The sequence below is a fragment of the Phalacrocorax carbo genome, chromosome 3, assembly GCF_963921805.1.
Source record: "Phalacrocorax carbo chromosome 3, bPhaCar2.1, whole genome shotgun sequence".
Taxonomy (NCBI): Eukaryota; Metazoa; Chordata; class Aves; order Suliformes; family Phalacrocoracidae; genus Phalacrocorax; species Phalacrocorax carbo.
The window spans coordinates 46811830-46834271 of NC_087515.1; the positions used below are offsets into that span (position 1 = coordinate 46811830).

Below are 22442 nucleotides of genomic sequence, written 5' to 3' on the forward strand. Positions count from 1 at the left end.
ATTGTATTTGAATATTCTGCTAAGAGGTTAAGCGGTGTCAGTGTGATAGGTGAGGATAATTTAAATACAGAACCAGAAGACAGCAGTAATGAATACTAAAGCCAGCATACTATACCATTACCCCATACATTTTAAAGCTGACACTTCTCTTGTATTTTGGGGAAAAAGAAATAAGGCCTACTTCTAAACGCTGGCTAAAGTACTAGGATTGTGTTTTAAGGTACATAATAATTAAAGAAACTTCAGAACACCACCAGCAAAACACTGCTGCATGTGTATAAATAAATACTTCTAATTTCCTACAGACAATGGCTTTACTGAAATTTGGCCCAGTTTTAGGCAAGGGCATGAAACATGGATTGCTTCTGACCAGAGACAGCACATTTGTATGGCAATCTGATACAGGGACTCCTGATGAAGTAATGATTTACACTTTGCATTTACAGGCAAACAGCTTCAGCAATAATTCAAAATGATGAAAATCACATTTTTCTTTGGGATGCAGTATGCTATTAGAAGTCTTCTGATTGAGATAATATGTACTTGCAAGTTTGAAAATCCCTAAAAATATATTCCTGCCTTTTAAAAATTCAACCTCTGATTTTTTTAACCTTCAGATTTCTCTGTATCTGCACATAAAACCTCACATCTCTGAAATCATTGTGACAGCTCCAAGTAATAGACCGCAGGGTTTTATTGCCTGGTATAATGAATGATTTATGGTCAGATCATAACGAAATAAAAAACCAAAATCCTTTTTACTCAAAGATAAATGAGTCATTTTATTTATTCAGTTTGTTTTTCTGCTTAAATTTGAATAGAATATGTTAGAGAAAAGAAAGATGACACTGTCTGGTCTGCCATTATCTGTCACACACATTGATGATGGAAAATACAGTGTATAAAACAACACTGTGTGTGCAGCTGACGACTGGTCAGTAAGGGAGTCTGTTAAACTCAAGCATAGAAGCGTGAAAATTGGCAACAGCTAAGGCCAGCTGAACATAGATATATTATATAACATAGATATCTATAACATAGATATATTATGAGTGTTAAGCTCTTATTAAGCCCAATGACATTTTGGCATCAGGCAGGCATAAATAAATGAGCTCCCTCCTAGGGACAATTTGTGGCCTGAATCTCACTCACCTACAATGAGAGATATAATCAACAAGGTTAGCAGCCAGAGCATGCTTGCAGCCTTTTTCTCTGATGATCTCCTACCAAACACTATCAAGTGATTTTTTTGATGGTCATTCAGTTTCTTCATATTGAGGAAGTGCAGCTATATCAATTTTATGTAAAAGGTAAAGGACTTTTGTGTTTATTTAATTACTTAAAAGTTAAATCATGTTAAAATGAGAATGCTGCATTAATGCAAGAAATAAAAATTTAGTAGGGTATCCCTACCTGATTATCATTCAATCGTACCAGTATCAGACACTAATTGTACCTATGTGTGTATGTGTCTTACTAGGAGTTAGGAATTGATCTTCGTTAGCATACAGCTCCTTACCATATGAAGACAACAATAATTGTGGAAAGATTAATGCATCATAACAGTCTTTGCATTTCAAACTGATAATGATAAATAGAACTCTCCTTTTTTATTATCACCTAAACAAATAATATAAAAATTGTATCGGCACACACAAAGAGATTGGGCAATGCAAGATTTAGAAACAGCCACAGCACAGAAGGGGTGTGCATGCAGAGGCAAAGCCAAGCAATCATTAAGAGAACCCCTCATGGTCTGGATCAATGAGAATTAAAACAGTAGTCAGATGTTAACTTTCAGGTGCTTCTTTTACCTAACTATACATCTGATGCCTTCTACTATAACATGGGCTTTTCCCAGGCTTCTAACTTGGAGACAATGCTGTTCAGCCTGAAATTGAGAACATCAATTTTACCCATAAATAGCATAAAAGAGGACTAAGTTTTGTTCCTGTTTTGACACTTGGGTCTCTTTCACCACCAAACAGGACACTGTGGTGGCGCAGAGTAAACCAATTGCTTAATAAGGACGTGATGACCACATGTGCTGGCTGCAAAAACTTCTTGCTTGAAAAAGGAGCTATATTATAAAGTTATATTATTAATTGTGGAGTAGAAGTTTCCAAACTGATACTCTTTCCAAAGAAGGTCAGCATGGGAGAAGACGGGGTGCTCTGATAAAACATGCTGCAGTTGACCTGAGTAGGAAAGTAAAACATTTATCCAGGTAGGTTTGAAAGCTTTTGCGCTGCAGTCTGGTTCCTGAACTGCCCTAGTATGTTCGGGATACCCCATCTCATAGTTCGTGATTAAGCTCACTACCTAACCCTGACTGCTGTCACCTACCCATACCAGTGGTCTAGGGAAAGTCCCAAGATAAATATTGCGTGCCCCCATTTACAGGGAAAGAGGTATAACATGGTGAACAACTTATCTGGCTTCTAGCAGAAAAGCAGCACCTCACAGAGAGGGCTTTTTTGGATTATTTCTGTTATCAAAGGCCCTGACTTCATTTTACCTAGGAATCTTGCTGCTTTTGATTTTTTTCTGTCCTCTAATGTCACCTCCACATTAATTGTCTACTATAAATGAAGAGCTGAGTAAAGATCTCCAATACCAAGAACAGGAAAGCTATGCTCAACATACCTTTTCTTACTGTCTCTTTTTGCTGTTTTTTCTAAAACTGCTCTTCGTCGCAGGTAGTCATTTTGGATTTCATTATATTTTGCAGTGTGCTCTTTGATAAGGTCAGTGGTCTTCTTGTGGTGTCTCTTTACAAGGTCCTTCATTTCCTTGTAGTGCTTCTTCTGAAGCTTAACAAAAGACTTCTGTTGTTTTAGCTCCTCGATAGTCTGTGCTTCCACTTCTACAATGATAATAACAAAAGCCACTTCACTTTTCTAATAATGTATGATTTCAACCAGAGAACTCAGAAATCTCCATTAGTAGGAATGAAACAAAGCATGCTTGTTTACTGCTGGTAAGTGAAAGGTGATAGCTTAAACTAAATGAGTACTTATCTGGAAATAAGCTAACCAGATTAAAAATACTGTGCCAAATTTAATTGATATAAGAGTAATAAATGAGATGAAAAATTTAGAACATGAAGATGTGTAGCAAAATAAAAACTATGTACTCTCTTTCCTCAACCCCTTCCAGATGCAAAAGATTCCCACCAGCCCAACGTAGAAAAACATTATTTTACACAGATATTACCACAGACCTTTTTTGTACCCACTGTACCAACACTTTGTCTCCCTTCTCTCTGGATGGGCTACCTAACATGCTGATGCCTAAACCCCCTCATGAACAGCACTTCAGCTGCCTGCTCTCCTCCCTTGATGCAGGCACTGGCTGGAAGCATCTGTCCTGGTATTATCATGGCATCTCAGGAGAGACTTCATCCTGCATCAGAGGAGTCATGGCCATCTAGTTGCCAGTCCAGCAAAGAATTGGTAGCTAAACGCTGAGAACTGCCCTCCAGCGCTGTTGCTCCAACAGCAGCTATGAAGGATGTCCGGCTCTGTGAACCCATATCACAGCTCGAGCTCACAGTCTGCTAGCATGACCGCCACAAGCAATTAAAATAATGTGCTGGAAGGAATAGTGACTTTGCATCATCTGGGGTCGCAGCTCTAGGAAAACCAGACTGAAAACCTCTTCCCAGACAACAGACTGAGGCCAGCAGGTACTTCTGCAATCTAGGCCAGCCTCTTTCTACTGCACATGAGGGGGAATGAATAAGAGGTCATCAATATGCAGAATTTCATGTCTTAGCTGTTTTCCACACCTAAGTGTAGTACTACACAAGATTTGTACATGGAGTGGGTTCTAATTATGAGTTATGAGATTTGCAATCTAAACTCTAACTCCAAGCTGGAAGACATGACTCCCAACAGTAAGGCACTATCTAACTATCAGACCAGTTTGCTTGATGTAATGGTAATTTCAGTTTTCTAGGAGCAATGGGAGCACTGCAAGGCTAATAGAGATAAAAATATTCAGAGCAAATTTAGCTTCTGTTCTCACAATAATGATGGCCTTTTGTCTGCATTAGATGGTAACGCTGTGCTTGTGAAGCTATAAAAATAGGATATTTAAAAAAAATTCCGTATTGGCACCCAATACCAATCTCATGAAACATGTGCTCAAACATTTAATAACTTCAAAGCTGAGGAAGAAAACATGGTATGTACATCTTCTATGAGTTACTGCAGTCCTAGTCACTCGAAGAAATGTCTAAGCCAGATGGCCTATTCAATAAAAAAGATATTTCTTTTTACAACAAAAGTGTATCACTCATGCAGCATAAACTGTATATTTATTACCTGTGAGGACACTCTGAATAAGATCTTCCGTCTTTGCAGGTGCTTTCACCGAACCTAGAGGTAAAAGAGATGACTGATTCTAATTCTTTCAAAGCAACAGCCATTACTGTGCTGCTTGATTGAATATTAAAACATGACAGGTGACACAGAACATACACTCACATGGGCATTTATTAATCATTTGAGAAAACGTATCTCTTGAGCAGAAGAGTAGCAACATGGAAAACAACACCGATCCTGTGAGCCAACGCAAAAACAACCTTCCAAAAACCCACCTGAGCTTTCTTGTTTTACTTATGAGGAGGATGTTATTGAACTCTCTGATACCGCTCACATGAGTCATTTAAGTGGTATTAGGCTGACAGTTAGTACAAGTGCCCTGTATTATGATGCCAGTACAAGATTTCTGTACACAAGATTAATCCAGCTCCTTGGAAGTTAGTTAGATCAAGCCTTTGAAGACTGCAGTCATAAAATTATAAACACTGTGGTTTAACAAGCATTTGTTATAGGAGATACGTTAATACAAAATATGTAAGTATCAAAGACTGGATTTTGTATGTATAAAAGTCTGTATAAGAGGTAACTACATGCATGAATTAGGCATATTTGTAAACACAATTTAAAGAGATTCCTGCACTTGCAACAACAACAGCAACAACAACAAAAACAAACAAACAAACAAAAAACCACACAGAAACAAAAACCCACCAAAAAAAAAAAACCACCTGGAAAAATTTCAAGCTTGCAATGAACTTCAGTTCTACCACAAAAGCAACTCTTAAATAGAAGATATTAGTATATTTGAAGAAGACTGGCCCTAGTAGCATACTGAAGTAGTGGGAAATTTTCTACCTATTTTATAAAACCAAACTAAACAAACAAACCAACACAACCCACCCAAACACTTTGTTCTTTAAACAGAAAGCACATGAAAATTTTTTATCCAGATTTATTTTGAAAAGATGGGTTATTTTTTATTTTTTTTACCTGGTGCTGGTTGGCTATGGACAACCTGAGTTGCTGGTTTTGGTGTAAGAGAGGCAGTGTAATTTACTCCATTTTCTGCTGGTGTTGGCCTAGGTTCATTGTTAGCTTCGGATGGCACATCTCCGTGGTCAATCTGAAAATACATAAGGAATTACATTACCCTTCCAAATTAACATACTTAAAGTTATTTATTTGCAGGTCTAGTTTAGTCTTTTTTTTTTTAAATGTGAAATTCTGTGAGTGCTACATATAAATAATTCTAAAAGAAAACAACAACAACAAACAGATATTCCTAGGAGCCATGGTAATCCAGGTGGTTCATTTTTCCAGGGTAAACTTCAAGAAGAAATAGAGCATGTATTATTCTGAATTCTTTTTTTTTTAATTTTACATGGATATAACTCATCAGGGATGTTCTTCAGTACAGTATATATTAGCTACACCAGATGTAATATCCGTATTTTACTGAAAAGCATTGTGCTCTGCCATAAAACCTTTCTAGAAATAATGTAGAAGCTGGAATGAAAATGCTACTCAAATCCCTGCTGTGAACAAAACATGTACACAAATTACTTTTAGATTTCATAGATCTACACAGCACTATCATTATTCACTGTTCTTACAGAACAGAGACATCAATTCTGATTCCCAAGATCTTACATTCTTGTCATTACACTCCAAGGATAGTATGTAAACAGTACCTCCATCCTGCTGCATAAATACATCTTTGGTATCCAAATATTTAAGCACTTTCCACAATCTTTTCCTTCTCTCCAGTTTTGAAAAGGCTCAGGCTTACAGCATATGTTGGACTATGCATTGAACATCTTACGACTTTCCTTGTGACCATCAGGTTTTAAGCAAGCACAGAAGGTCATTCAAAGCAATTTTTATTTTGAAATGGCCAAGCCCCCCTTCCTGCTGTCCCTGTGAGGGGCCAGTTGCCATGGTGTCTCAGGGTAGTTTTGGATTTGTTCCTTCAGCTGCTTCCATTTCACTCTTTGATGGTAATCACATTACATGCAGAGGCAGGATGCCACAGTTGTTTTTTTTCCCCTTGATTACTCCATGCTTGCAAAACATCAGCCTGCACTGCATCAATACAGGCAAAATACATTTTGATCTGTTTTGTGCTGCTCCTGCTGCTGATTTCCTTCATCTTGGCCCCAACAACATACTATATAATGCAAAAGGTTTTCTGTCTCAACAGCCTATTTCTAGCAAAATTGTCGAGAGAGGTACTGTAGTCAGCAACATGATGCAATTGAAAACTGATGCCAACAACTTCATTTATATCAAGCAGGAATGACTGCAATAAAATAAGGAAAACCATGATCTAGCCAACATTTACGTCAGTAGAACAATGTGACTGGCAAAAGCTGTAGCTCTGACAAACACAGACATGGCTACCCCCTCAATTCTCCTTAAAATATACTCCCCACAGGATGCAATTCATTAGTTTAATAAAAACAACGTTTGCTATAGATCATCAACATTTAATACAAATAAAACTATAATTCCTAACTTCTGGCAACTTTGTGCCACAAAAGTCACTGCATGGGAAAGTGGATATGAGCTTCCTTTTTTGGGACTAGGTTTGTATGGGGTGTGAAATGCTGCAACACAGCTTGTTGAGAAACTATTAATGTATCCTGTCAGTTTTGGACATAAAACATCTGTTTCCAGAAACTAAAGCAGAAATGTGAGACAGGATCAGGATGTGAATAAAGGGTAATTTTTACTACATCAAGCAATCTAATCTCATTAAAAAGTACTTTCTCTTCTTGTAATTCATCACACAGAATGCTAAAGTAAACACGATTTTTCCTTAGCGGAGAATTTTTTAGGCTCTTTGGAAAACATGATGTAATCCAGCCTTATAATTTATAGTTTTAATATTAGCAGAAAATAGTTTATATTCCACATGTTGCCATGTCTTTTGCAAGTCAGTAAATTTACTAAGTTGAAAGATACATACCCATACAGACACATATCTATACGGTCTATTTTTGTTTCCACAGAGAAAAGGAGCTGCAATGTATTGGGATTGGGAGATCTCCATGCTGCACTGTTAGACTAGGTAGGCAGTTCTTAAGTCAGTTTGCCTCTATCCTCCTTGGCAAAGTATAAGCAAGTATAAGCAGGGTCTCCCTATACGAAGCGTCAGATCAACTTTATTTCCATTACCGTAACTTGGTGTGATCGTTATGATTTGCAAAATTATGCCTGAATTTTCATTTTAAATAGTGGTATCGGATAGACTAAGTGCAGCTGCTCTCCTAGAGATGTTTTTGTTTACTTTCCCTATCAAAATAATTTTATTTAACCAAAGAAGCCAACTGAAGTGATTACACACACACACATATTTGATTTATATCCAGGCATGTGAAATAATAGTTTCCATTTCAACACTGTTTTACGGATAGAAAAAACAGGTCAGATGCTCTGGTGCTTCCATGTCAGACACAATAGTGAGCCAGCAAGGCCTCCTGACTCCTTGACTCTGCAGTGGGAATTAACATGCAGCCCCAGTGACAATACACCATCAGGCACAGACATAACGCATTTTACTCCAGTTAGTTTTTCCTAGACCCCTACATACCTCTGCTCCTGAGACTTTGGGGATGAAAACGTACAAACTAGTTACACCAATCTATTTTAGGCTGGGATTAATTCATCCCAAGAAACTCCCAGCCGCAAATTTCATAGCTTGTTCCTCCTGTCTGTAAAGCACACCAGGCAGGGAAAGAGCAGGCAACCTTCACTACCTGTATGCTCCTAAAGATTTACTATGTATTCAAATAAGTACAGTTAAAGATGCAAAATGCACTGCAGGTATTACAATGCTTCCATTCTGCAAAAATTGCTGTTCTAAGGCCAGGCTGGAAAGCAAGAACTGGAAGCTATGTGCTGACCATAAAGCTAAAGGTAAGAATTCACATTATGCTTATGACAGTAACATTGCAAATAGATACAGAAAAGATGCTGTAAATTTTGTCAGTTCTTCAGCATTCTTCATTTATGTTATTGCACCGATAATGAACAGGCAGTGTAATCTGAAGCCTAAAGAAAGGCTAATTTATTTCTTCAAAATGATCCACTATTAGATAGCTTATTTGACTACTGTTTTGCAAAAAGCCTAGGGAACTTCTTACAGAGATGCAGCTTAAACTTCTAGGTAGCAAAGAAAAAAAAACTTCAGTCTTCCTGTAACAGCTGCAAGAATCCAGCTCAGATAAATAAACGTGTGTGAGGGGAGGGAAAGAGGTGTGGGGAAGTGGAATCTGTACTACAAGACATCACAGTTTTGCACACAAACATTTATAGTGCATAAAATTGAAATTGTACATAGGAAAATTGAATCCAGGTGCACTTATGTGTACATTTCTGGCAAACATGCTTGGGTTTATTTAGCTATGTTGCCAGTGAACATACTTGCAATTATTAACCCATGTGATTCTTGTGGGCCAACATGCGTGAGTAAAACAGTCAGCCCTGCTGACTGATGAAGAAAACATCATCATCACATAACATGATCAGGCAATTCAAGATTTCCAAGGCCAGCCCAGCTGCCAAATATCTTACCCAGAATGGGCATTTATAAACAGAAAGTAACAATAGTCTATTTAGATTGCTACTGAAAGCGGCAGTTTTGTACCTGTCCCTTGCTGCTGCATTGAACTGAATGTTTATACATTTTTAGCAAACATACCACTACAATCATTACAGTGTTCTTTGAAAAAAATATTTCTCTGCTATTCCAAAACAAGCTCCTTTATCCCATGAGCTTTCAAGCTCCTTGACGTATGGTAGCACTACCTGAGCACTACAATTCATCTTTCCTTCTTCCCATTTGCTTTAGAACATACTCTATGACAGAGTTTTTCTCACTAACAAATAGCCTGTACAGACCAGGAAAAATCTGTACTTTTTCAAAAGTAAAAGTGACCTCTAAGGTATTTAAAGGATTATGTTAAAAAAAGACTTTGCTATTAAAATAGAATCTCATGTGTAGAGCGTCCTAGAAAAATGTCTAAGATACTATTGAGCATTTCACAGTGTCCTCATTCAGCCGAACTTGTGACACTGCACGAAGAGTAAATTGCTGGCCACTGAATTGTAATGACTTTCACTCATCTGGTCTGCTTTGAGAGTATATTCTTGGTTACAAAATCTAGTTCAGTGACGCTTTGCACATATGAGAATTGAAGAAGACAGGCACCAGAGCTGAGGGCAGTTTAGGATTATAAAGCATTTCTCGATCTTTGCTAGAGACTTGTATCAAGTGCCTTTTGATTCACATGATGTGCCTAACATCTGACACAAGCAACCTTTAAAAGACAAGGTTGATATTTTCAAACACTGCTAGAAGACATCCCAATGACAATGTCTGGAACAGAGACTGAACGTTTGTGCATAGAGTTTATCAGAACCAAATCTGAACTGCCAGTACTCTCAATTATGCTGAAAATAAAATCTATGCATTTGTATGCAGAACGCCTCCAATTATCCAGAAAAATAGGGTTTACAGGTTAGTCCGTAGGTAAGCACATATAGCCAAACAGAAACCTAACAACTGAAAATGTAGCTCCCATAGCTTTCAGCTATGCTAGAATAGGCTTGAACATTTATTGACTCTATGGTCTCCTCCCTCTTCATCTCTCTTTCTAAGATCTATGAAGAGTTGGATCGGTTGACAGACAGAGGCCCCTTCCCATCTGAACTATCGTACCATTCTACAGGGTCTCTTTAGGGCATGGTTGCTCACAGACAATATATAGAGACATCATAATCTGAGCTACACAAATGTTTTGAACAGAATAACCTCTCCAGAAACAGTGCCGGGAACTGGAGAATTTGTAATATTTGCAGGAAAAGCTACTGAAACAGAGCTGTCTTTTTTGTAAGGGAACTTTGGCATCACCCTAGAAAACAACAGGCAATGACTTAGGGAGATTTCATTTACTACATCACAAAGTTGCAAATCAGCATACACATAACATGGCTTTTCATTCAGCTTTCAGTGTCTTTTTACCTCTGAACAGCAACTTGCTGCATATACAACATGCTGTGAAAACAGACACACAGTGCAATGTTTCTTGGCTATAATGTACCCTCTTCTCATTCTAGGTGAAGTGTTTATAGGTGTTCAAGTAATCAACACATACAATTCCCAGGGACTTTCAATATCTCTCTTTCTAAGCAAAGTAGGTGCTTTTAAATACCATAACATAATCTACACGGACTCTGAAACCTCCCTTACCTCTTTCTTCATATCTTCTTCATCTTCCAGAGTCAGTGCAGCCAGTTGCTTAGCTCTCTGCTCCATCAAGTTTACATATCTGATTGGATTGGATAAGGCCTCGATCACATCTAGAAATAACGCAAATACTTCATTTTCAGAAAATGCATACAAATCTGCTGCTGCTAGGTACTCCTAGGTCTGGAAACAACAGTGGAGGGGAGTACACTGTCATGCACAAATACTCTAACACAAACCCTCTTTGAGTTTGTGCTTGGGTCTCGTGGATATGCATTTTCTGCAAGGTGTTTTATGATGGATTTTCAAAGCTTACAGCATCAGCCATCTAGGATCCTGCTTCAAGTGGCACAAAGAAGCATTAGTAAAAATCCTGTTTTTACAAAAAAATCTAAACAGCTATACAGAATACTGTTTTTCAGTGAAGATGCACAGTGTGGTCTTTAAACCTGTCGTTGTTTAGAGTCAATTCCAAAATACCTCTTCATTAAACATGGCACTTTACTTAGGAAACAATTACATACTATTGCATCACATAAGCAAAGGTCCATTTGTGTTTCAGTGGCAAATGCCTGGGGTACTTCCTCCTTTAGAGTCGTACAAGGTCTGCCAAGTTGGCCCTAATCCTAAACCTCAGGCAGGCTGCTGTAAATCAGGCCACCTTGTACGAGTGATGAGACATAATGATCCTTCAGGTGCAGAGGTTTGTTCACAGGACTGTTATCCCAATATGGCAAGTCATCTATACCACGTTAATTTTGTGGAAAATTTCACAGAATTACCTGCGTAAGTATCAGGTACGTAGTCTTTGACCTCTATGTACACAAAGAGAGCTGGCAGTGTCAAAGGTTGGTTCCTCTCATTCCTCAAACAGATGTAGTGATAGCCTGCAAAATAAGAAACAACCAGTTCAGAGCATAAACTCTTCCACAGGCATTTCCAATGTAATTGTGTTATCATTTGTTATTTATAGTGTGGCTCCAACGAAGCAAGCAATCCCTGGGAATTCTGGTAGGGAAAGGTTTACCTGAAGGGTTTCAGAGATGAGCATACAGACAAGGGCCTGTTAGGAAGGCACATGACACTGCAGTTTAAAATAGTATCTTCCCTTTATTTTTACAGCTGTGTCCATCTACAAGTAATGGTTAAATACTTGCTTTGGGAATAATAGTCATTCTGTGGATTTGTGCAACAGTATGATACAGTTTTCAATAATGTCTCAGAAAAGAGAGATATTACAAAGGTTTCTCAGTTCCCTCAAGCTCCTCCAGCAAATTTTCAGCGTGTAAACACACTAAAATCAATATGCTGCTCTCCATCACATGCTGTAAACTACTTATTACTGAAGTCAAAATGACAGAAGATAGGCCTGCGGGTAAAAGCTCTCAAAAATCCTTCTATGATTTAACACAGTGGCCTTTGTTCTAAACAGCACAAGCTTAAAAGTAGGTACATGATTCAGTGCTCTGCTGAATGGACTGTGCTGCATGAAGGGTGAGTGCCATGAAAGAGGATCAGCCGCCTAAGAGTTCAGTTTCACCAGAAGAGGGAAATCCTTCACACCTCCCTTTCACCTATCTTCCTCTGGAGCTTGGCAGATCGTCCATGAGGCAATTATATCCATTAAGCCAGGACAAAACAGCAGAGAGTTTTCTGCTGGATTGATAAGATGAGTTGGCTCACAAAAAAGGTGTGGAGATTGGCAGAGCTGGCACAACAGAATGGCCAGGGTTGCATGGCCAAGAGCAGGGCAGAAGGGAAGTAGAAGGGAAAGATGTGACAACTAGTGAAGAAATCCTGGAGCAGCGACACGCCCAGCAACCACCTCCCATGGCAAGCCTGTTTGCACTTGCAACGAGGCCATGCGACCCATACCAGCTAAGACAAAACGGCTTGGAGCTCTTCTCAGAAGAGCCCTGACATTACCTGCCACAAGAGAAGGGACAGATTTATGCACTCCCTGAGATCAGGTCTCCAGGAATAAAATGGACAACAACAGTTAGATACAGGGATATGTGAGTTTTGTGCTGCTGCTAGGACTGACTAGACAAGGTACAAGGGTAGATACAGATATTCTTCCTTTTCCAGTGTGAGTGAAACTGGGAGCATGTTTATGGCCCATATGCTTGCCCTAATCTAGTTTCCTCCCCTCCCCAGAAAAGCTGGTGCTGAAGTTGACCGCTTCGCTTGCTCAAAATGCCAATGTCACTGCATCTTTCTGAAACATGATCTCTAACAAGTCTCTGGCCTGGAAAATAAGGGCTGAGTTGTTGCACAAGACAATTTTCAGTTAAGTGCCCACTAATTATAATAGAAATAATTATATGATTTGGAAGTGACCATTAATGATTTTTTTTTTAAATTTTCAGCAATAAATATGGAAGTATTTTTGGGTTGATTTAAAGGCTCTGCAGGGGTACAACAGCTTGCATATAGGTCAGTCCTTGTATGCATGTAAAAATTACATTAGAGGAGCATATTTTGCTTTCATTCCTAGCGATCTCCCATTCTCACAAAGATAACATCAAAATTGGCTATTGTTGCCCTCTTTCCTCTTAGAAGTCTACATTTGCACTTTTTAGCACAAAACTGTGAATATGCAGTTGATCTACTGGAGACCAGTAAATGCCAACCATGCCTCTGATCCTTAATTTTATTGGTTTTCCTGGTTCAATACACATTTAAATTTCTGGTGAAATATTGTATTTTCCTTCTCAAAATTGAGAGAGACTATTCAAATCCCCAGTTGCTATAAATCTGCAGAGCAGTTGCTGATTTACAGGACTGGGATTCTGGCTTGCTGCTTCTTTTCACTACATATCTGTCTCAATGGACAAAAAAGTTTACCTGGTCGAATGGCTGAGACTGGTAATATCCGATGACCAATAAATTTTCCTCCTTCTTCATACACTGCTAGCCTCAAACATGCCAGGGAAGGTAAAACAACCTGGAAGGCAATATTGTTGCATTATTAACTTTCTGCTCTGAATGAAACACCTCCTTCCAGGCTTAGGCCACATAGCAGATATTAGCATCTACACATCCACAGGAAGGTCTTACCCTATAGGAGGTCAGGGTGTATGCACCTGTGTGACAAAATAACTCTCATAGAAACATTTTGGAATCAAGAAACTTGATGTGGGATGCGTGCATAGTATGCTGAACCCAGCAATTTGACCCTACATTTTCAGTATGATACAAGGGACTTTGGCAGCTCAACTCCTATCACACTTAAATGCCACTCTGTTTTCTGCTTATTACTTACAGCCCCAGATGATTTTTTTCCTTTGTGTTTGTGCAAGTGGGATTACTTACTTCTGAGAAAAGTCACCAATAGGCATATCAGTGTTGAAAACTCAACAAGCAACTCAGCCTGTTTTGCAGAGCGTGAATGTATGAATTACATGAACCATGTCAAACCCAGCAGAATTTTCCAGGGCTGCAGCACACTTGCTGGCTGGGCTAAAGCGATTTAATCAGGCAGGATGTTTACTAGCATTGGATGCTTTCTTGGCGCTACATAAGAAAGAAGGCCAAACAGTGAAAAAAGAAAACAAGAAATCAAAAAAGGTTACCGAAACTACCCTACTAAGACAGGAATCTTTATTATTACTTAAAAAAAGGTATAGCATAATTCATCCCATTTTCCTATTTAAAGCAAATATACATACACATATTATTAGGTTGGGCACAGATACGCATTTTTTTGGAACATATGCTAAAATATACCTAGACAATGAAATTTTTTTTAAAAAAAAGCAACAGTTCAAACCAAAGAGTTTCTCTAATTTATTTTCAAGATTACTAAAAATAGTAATCTATGCTCCTCTGAGCAGAGAGGCAGCCAGGCATGATCATTAACTAAATAGAGAAATGACATACACTAATTAGAAGTTCATTACAGAAGAAAAATGCCAGTGATGTTTCCAAACTTAAGCTCTGGCAGGCTGCCAAAGGAAAGTCATTCAGAAGGCCAAATATTCAGGGAAAAGGGCTGTACTCCCTAGAAAGCAGGGCTGCAAGTACTGATTGTATAAACATCTCTGTGAACTACATTTGCCTGGAGAAATATGAAAGAAATTGTTTTACCAACACCTGGACTCAGGATCCACTTAACCACAGTGTCCAATAAGCAAAACCCAGAACTCCTATTAGAAACTGGCTGCCACGTATATTGTGAAGCACAATAAGACGGTCAAGTTGCATAATCCTAAAACATGCTTGGTATTTTCTGCTCCCTCAAAATTTAGCGAATTGACTCTAAGTAATACTGTTCAAATTGCATGAGTAACTCAGAAGTCTGCGTATTATTTCAAGTGGATGGGATTTATGTGGTTTCATCACCAAGGTTGTATTTAAATAGCACAATCTAGCACTAAGCAGAGAAAACAGATTGCTTTGAATGCATTAGCTTGGACAGCCAGATTGTTATAGCTGTATTCACATTGTCTTGCTCACAGGTTAATACGATCTGTTGTTCAGCTAAGGCAAAATGGTAATTCAGCTAAACTGCCTCTGGGATCTGTGCTTGCTCATTAATAGCATGGCACTACACCATGCCATGCAGGTGAGTCTATTGACATGTCTGCTGTTTCCAGCTGAGAGAATCAAGGTGACTTTAAACTCATTTATTTTAGTAGAAGCTGGCATGACTATAGAATCAAAATTACATCAAAAGTGGTTAATAGTAAACAGTTCAAGAAGTAACTCTTTGGAATCTCTTTATCTTCTTTCAGCGAATACAAAATTTCAGTAATCCACAGAATTACTCTACTGGACAGTGATAAAACAAGCACAGTGCACTTCTGGGAAGCAAATGTTACACCAACCTTCTTAAACACTATGGTTTCCTCTTCCCAGACAGGATTAACTGCATTGCCTTGAGAGGTCTTGGTCTTCAAAGCCTTTCTTCTTGTATCCACAGGCAGGCCAAACATGTCTACTTCTACATAGGTACCGACTTTTTTATCAGAAAGGAACTGACCTGAAATTATCTAAAAGCAAAACAAAGGAGGATCACTAGAGACCACTTTGGAGGATTAGGGAATGAGTGGCTGGAATGCAGATGGATAATTCTCATTAATGATCAGATAGTATGCATTGAAAGTAAACCAAAACCAAAACCACAATAAACAAAAAATCCACTGTTTGAAATTGCAGACACAGCAAAATAACCTATGATGCCTGATTTCCTGTGACCCTGTTGTCCTCAATTCCCCCATGAGTGATAATGTGGTTGAGATCATGCTGCTGCCCTTCCCTCAGCAGGAATAATACTGATTTGGATCCCATTCCTCAATCTGGCTGACTATTTCCACAACACAGTATCTTTGAAAATTCTAGTTTCTATCCAGTTTCAACAAAAAGGTTCAAAAAACGCTGGAAGAAAAGAGGTATAAGCAGCAGAGAAAAAACAAATGTTTTTAACTGTGAGGGAGAAAGCAAGTGAAAAAGTTGGTATTTTAATAAAGGCTCTTTACAGAGGGTGAGGAGTTTCACTATGAAAACAAGACAACTGTAAAATAGCTGGTCTTATCCAGTTCTTATTTTTAACAGGAAACACAACTCTCAGCTTTAAAAAGTTAAAGAAAGGTCTGCAATTACTTCAGAAAATAGATGAGGCACAGGAATACATAGCACTGTCACTGTGCCTTAACAAATTCAGTCTTGCCTAAAGCAAATCTTAATCTACTCTCAGCTGTATCTTGTATGGACATTGACATTATAACCAGCAGAGTCTTCACCAAGCAGGCAGAAGCAGCTGATGACTGACAGCTGTCTCATGACTCCTGGATGTTCACTGCTGTTAAAAATGCGGTACATCTCCTAATAGCTACTGAATGACTTCCACCTCCATTTACTAAAATTACAAAAGAAAGTGCCTCTAAACCCACAGGAGGACCTGAAAGCTTCCATGATTACAGGTCACCACAAATGGTCATTCCCACAGTCATCTTTTTTTACCATGCATGTCATCAGATTATTACTTTGTTCATATCCCTCCCAGGACTGCTCTGCTACGCTTGTGTCTGCAGCCTGAAAGGAAATACTTGCTTTCTCTAAAAGAAAACAGCAGAATGGTTTTGCAGGTGGATTCTGTAATACGGATGCTGTTCTAATGGACAAGTCCACTAAAGGAATAACAGGATTTCAGGAAGTTTATGTTTTTATAAATAGAGATATACAAAGTGTAAATTTGTGATCCTGTAATAGCCAATGCAATCTATCCGTCTAAATGTTCATATCAGTGGTTTTCAATTTGCAGATGCCTGGTGGTCCCTGAATTTCATTAGAAGTCCTTAAAAAGGAATGAAGAAAAGCAAGTTGGCAATGAATTGCAGCTGACTTTTATGGTTCCACAGTTCTGCTGGAGAACTTACAGAGAACCAGAAAATTTATTTATACTAAACAGTGTACTGTTCTAGCTATTCCAGTGCAACCTACCACTTCATAACAGCATGTTTTAAATTCAACCCTTTGTTACTAGAAACACAGCCACACTACTGTTATATCCATTCATTTCCCAATTACTGCAATAGAAAAGAATACATAAAATACAAATACATTCATTTATCCTACAATATGAAATGTGAGGCAGAAGATCCTCTGCAATTTAAAAATGAATTGTCACTTGATGAAATGAAATGCATTCTATTTTCTTGACTTTGTATGGTCATTTGCTAGGCCACGGCATAACAGAAATGTATCTATGCATTGTCATGAGAGCAGTGTTACCAGCTGCATACATACCTTGACAGACAAGGTGTTAGCTACTATTCCATCCACTATACTTTCAGTAAATGGATCAAAGTGTTTGTCTGGTCTTCTCATGAATTCTGGCTTTAACCTGTATCCGCTTTTCCCATTGTACTCGTACATTCCCATGTTTATTTGCATAGACAAATCTAGGTGTAAAAAAAATATTGATAAGAATAACGTTCTGGTTAGATAACAATTTTAAAAAGCAATAAAATAATACTATTTATTGTAATTTCAAACCGACTGTAATGTAAACAGCTATTTATATCAGACTGCTGCTTGTTAAAAGAGGTTTCAGATGTGGTTGCAGCCACTCTCTTGAATTCTTTTGACAACATAAAGACATCTGTAAGACATCTTTCAGGGACTACACAATAGATAACATTTTCAAATTTAAAAAGAAGACTTGGTACTTAGGTTTTGAGTCCCTCAGTGTTGCACTGTTGTACCGAACCCAGCACTTATGTTTCTAACCCTTTCCAACATCACCCACTGGGTGCTTGATACTTGGTTGAAACTGGGCCAAAGAGGTTTTTATTACTCTGCAGGCTCCCAGCCTGTGTAGGGTTTTGCTTTCAGTGGAAAGGTGGTGTATACATGAGCACAACTGGAAAGGAAAAAAGGGAATGACACCATGGTACCACGTGCCCAGAGGCAGAACATGGCCAGGGTATGTCCTGGGATGCAGCAGATAGAAATATTTGTATGTCTCAGAACAGACATAGCCTTGGAAGACAACACATTCTATTTCCAAAGTGCCTTGTGCTTCTAGGAGCCTGAGTATCTTTGTTTCTTAAACACTTCCTTTTAAAGTGGAATTTGCTAAGTCCCTTATGTCTTGATATACTGAGATTTTGGAAGACACAGGAAAAAAAGCCCTGCCCGGTCTGAAATGCTGCTCTTACAAATAATGATGATATGGAGGGCATTATGTATGTGTTTTATACTAGCTACAGCATGGTAATAATGAATATCTCTAGTTTTAAAAAAACCAACAAACTGTGTTTAAAATGTTAATTAACAACTCTGTAGTATCATTCAATCACTAAACATCTTCTGACGCATAAAGCCTTTCCCACCTATGAATCAGAAACTGTATCAGAGAAGCTTATAAAATCTAGAGACCAGCGTAACTTACCCACAGTTTGGAAGTTAAGAGCAACCATTTGGCAGCCAGCATTCCAAAAGACTTGTGGCATGTAGTTCGAAGAGTCTACACGTGTTCCCTTTGGATAAATTCGGCTTAGCTGCATTTTGTTGTATCTAAATGGTGAGTAGTTAAGATATAGTACACGTGCCAAAAATCACTTTGCAGAGAGATGCAACTGCAATATTTAAATGCAGGTGCTCTTTACAGAATGGCAGTGGGGTCCTTATTGGATTTCTGCAACTAACACTTCCAGAGGTCCACAATTTTGTAGGAGATATGATAAATACGGGTAACTAAAGGTGCTATTTGTTCCTGTACAGAGTACCTGGAATAACCAAGGAAATAGCACAGGCATATGCATTAAAATGATAGAGTTAATAAAATTCCATTTGTTGCTATGATTACTAATTTGGGATTTTCCTAAGATTGCATTTATGGAGGCCAAATAGCTGTGAACAGCAAATCTTCCTCTGGTGGTGGGAGACGTGCTCAGTTAAAAAATAAGTGCTCTTCTAGAAAAAGCATTAGAACTGGGGTCTACATACAGCCAGAAATGATGAGTGGACACTTCTTATAGTTGAGTCTACAAATCTCAGAGATGAGAACATGCTGCAGGTTATCTGTGGAAACAACTTCCATTAATCTTCTTTAAGGTACTATTTTATCTTGACCATTCATTCTTAACTGTAGCCATGATGAGAGACATTGAGAAATATCAAAAGGTCTAAACAGGAGGCTCCTCAGCTTTTCTTTAAAAGTTACAAAAAAACCCTAAAGGAAAAAAATAAAGAATTGTGTGGCAATAAAACAGCTCAGTGTTCTTAGAACTAGAGGTACGATGGGAAAGCAAACTCTCTTGTATGACTTTGCACAAAATGGTCAGCCACATTTTGACAATTTGCTCACCATAACTCATACTACCTCATATAGGATAAATTTAACAATGACAATACAAAGGATCAGGTCTTCAATATGTATTTTATGCCTATTCCCTCTAGTCCTAGCCCACAGCACAAGGACTTATGCCAGCTTTTAAATTAGCTCATCAGAACTCAGGCCAATTAACTCAGCTAGGAAGACAGTCGAATCTACAAATTTCATTTGCGTTCCCTATTTCCCCAGCTCCTGTCTCCAAATTTCAGTAAAGCCCTGTAACAGATCTCAGATATAAAAGGCTAAGAAAGCAGCTTCCTGAAAGTCAAGGATACTCCACAAATTCCACAGGAGACTTCGTAAGTTGCTCAAGCCCTTTGGTTTCCACAAAGGAAGACATTTCAAAACTTTTGTTGCGTTCTGAAAGTTTAAAGGGGAAATAAAAGCAGTGACACATTAGAGCATGAAATCATATGCGCTGCATGAGCTGCAAACAACTGGCTTAGTCTCAGTGCCCTCATCCTATCTACTGCTTACCAGCTCATTTCACCTTTATATCAAAGAATTTACATACACAATCATTTGCTCACAGCAGTAAACTCACTCTGCACATACTCAAGAGCTCCATCTGAACTCACATTAGCGCTGTGCTGCCCAAATTAAGGGCATTGGTACTACCTGAGATTGCTGCTGTATCAGCTGCAGGCAACAGACAGTGCACAGGCAGAGATCTCCCGTTTGCTTGCAAAATACCACGTGGATACCTTTGGGAGGTAGAGCCCAAAGCTCGGAGGTGTGACGCAGAGGTATTGTAGCAGCTTTTGTGGGCAACAGAGGGCCCTGCTGGATCTCTAGATTGTCTTTGCAGACAGATGCAAGGGCTTTGAGCCAATATGAAGCTATAATAACTAACGTCTGCATCAGATTAAACTAAGCAGTGTGCTAGCTGTGCCTACAGCCGTTCTTGTTATCTTCAGCATGTCAGGGTAAGGTCACATCTGTCTCAAACAGTCATGGAAACATTTGTACCTATTCAAGCCTGAAGGTACACTCTTGTGCCCCAGCAGGTCTTCAGACCTAACCTCGAACTAGTATGAAACTTCTATGACCTCTTTAGTTTGGTCAAACTTTCTGACCTCACAGCAGTGAAAAGCTCCTCCTAAGCTTATAACTCAGTAGGACTAAACATTAATTGCTGTATCATTTGTTACTCACCTGTGCCTGATACATGCACAGCCTTTCAATGTACCCATTCCACATGCTGTAGCGAAGAGCCTAAGTCAAGGCCCTTATAGCTTCAGTATTTTTTCCTTTACACTTCTGTACAGAAGGTAAGGATTCCTGCAAAATAACAGTTTCCCATTCCATCACAACAGCTGCGTTCATTGCCTTGAAGGGGCCACAGCGCTGGGAGGTCATATCCATTAGATATTTCAGCACTGCTCTCTTTAAAAATGACAGAAACAGTGCTTATGTTGAAATATGAACTCTCTAGCCTCACCACCCTATTAAAAACAAACAATAAGGCAGAGAAAAGGCTAGCCCTCTTCCAGTTTTAGAAATAACTGTGCTGCAGTAATCCAGGGATGGCCAGGAGGCCAGCCTGGCCAGCTCCTTGAAGTCAAACTGCGAAGCGGCAGGAGAGGGATAAAACTGAGCAAAAGCACTTGTCTTGCAGAGAGAAGCAGGACAGAAACAGGTGGGTGCTTTCCTTATAGGAAGCCAAAAAGGAAGCAGTGGATCCAAAGAATGAGGAGCTAGATTGTTTAGGCCAACGTGAGAGGAAAATGTGCTGCCAGCCTGTAAACTACAAACTATTCTCAGTGTGTGTTGAGGAGTCAGAGAGTGACTGTGGTGTTCCAGAAGTTATTTTCTCCCTCTGGGAGAACTGGGACAGAGGCTTTATTGTGGTCCCTATTTCTAATTAGCAACCATCATGCTACTGCCATTATTCATAGCTGTTATCTCCCAATGGGAAAGATTCCTGCCATTCCCTAGGGGCTGCTCTCCTACCTCTCCTCTTCCTTTCCAACAAGCCGTATCTTCTCTTTCTCCAGACTCTGTTCCAGCCAGCTCACCTCCATCTCAGCTCCTTATAAAGGCACTGAGATTATTCTTATTCCATCCTTCCCCCTTACTAATGAGAAAGCACTAGTAAGGGGGAAGGATGGAATAAGAATTTCGGCGCTAGACTGTTGTAGTAATATACTGTATCTCTCAGCCTTATCTTAAAGTACAGCATCTGAAGAAACCAGAACTGGTAGCTGTTAAATGATTCAGTTACTAAATGTCCAGGGCTTAATCAATCTCCAAATTAAAATACGAACAGTTATTTCCTTGTAGTATCTGGAGATGATTAAGAAACCTGCCCTTTGAAGAAAAGACTGGGCGGGAGAGGCATTTCTCTCTCATGATACATTACACTGTGCTATCTTAACAGGAGGAAGCCACTAGGGAGTGGACAAACAACTCACTGAAAAACTGTCCGAAAAACTTGGAAAAATGGAGTTTCAGCTACTTGCTGTCAGATAGGGGGAACATCTTTAGGTGAGGGCAATCAGGGGACTGTTACAGACCCAGTGCTATTTGATACTTCTGTTGACAAGTTGGATGCAAGACCAGAAAACGCACTTTTAAAATGTGTGAATGACAGAAGCAGTGAGGTACTGTTATCACCTTGGTGGCCAGGATGACAAATCAAAACAAATTATGAATTAGAAAATAGTAAAAAAATGCTGCAACACTGAAACAATGAAACTGTACAAAAGACAAGTATGGAACTCTACACTAAGGGAAATGAAGCCAGGTGAACAAAAATACAATCTGGGCAACAAGTGGACAGGCAGCAAATTAAAAAAATATCCTCATCTAACTCGTTTATTCAGTTCATCTTCACTGAATTTAATGAAGGTCCAGCAGTGAGTCCAGGCCAGGACTAAGACCAGAACCCACAAGTCATGCTATAGTGCCCACTGCTTTAACCAGCCAGCAGCATTTACCACACAAGGTCACTGCTTTAATGAACTGGCACATATACCACATAATAATTTTTTGACACAAACTCCAGAAATATTAATTCCTT

General features: G+C 38.9%; 1 protein-coding gene across 9 annotated transcripts in view; it reads right to left on the bottom strand.

Annotated features, from left to right (window-relative positions):
* PLCB1 (phospholipase C beta 1) overlaps nucleotides 1-22442 on the bottom strand; it is a 407422-nt gene that overhangs the window by 70732 nt on the left and 314248 nt on the right. For all 9 annotated transcript variants that reach the window (XR_010372118.1, XR_010372120.1, XR_010372119.1 and 6 more), the window contains 10 exons: nucleotides 19696-19780; nucleotides 18476-18600; nucleotides 17329-17483; nucleotides 15408-15572; nucleotides 13426-13525; nucleotides 11361-11465; nucleotides 10582-10691; nucleotides 5319-5451; nucleotides 4329-4382; nucleotides 2647-2866 (listed from right to left, as the gene is read on the bottom strand). Coding sequence is in view for 6 of the 9 variants with exons in the window: in XM_064446797.1 (XP_064302867.1) it covers nucleotides 2647-2866; nucleotides 4329-4382; nucleotides 5319-5451; nucleotides 10582-10691; nucleotides 11361-11465; nucleotides 13426-13525; nucleotides 15408-15572; nucleotides 17329-17483; nucleotides 18476-18600; nucleotides 19696-19780 (1252 nt within the window). In the remaining 3 variants the exon portion in view is untranslated. The remainder of the gene's footprint in view (nucleotides 1-2646; nucleotides 2867-4328; nucleotides 4383-5318; nucleotides 5452-10581; nucleotides 10692-11360; nucleotides 11466-13425; nucleotides 13526-15407; nucleotides 15573-17328; nucleotides 17484-18475; nucleotides 18601-19695; nucleotides 19781-22442) is intronic.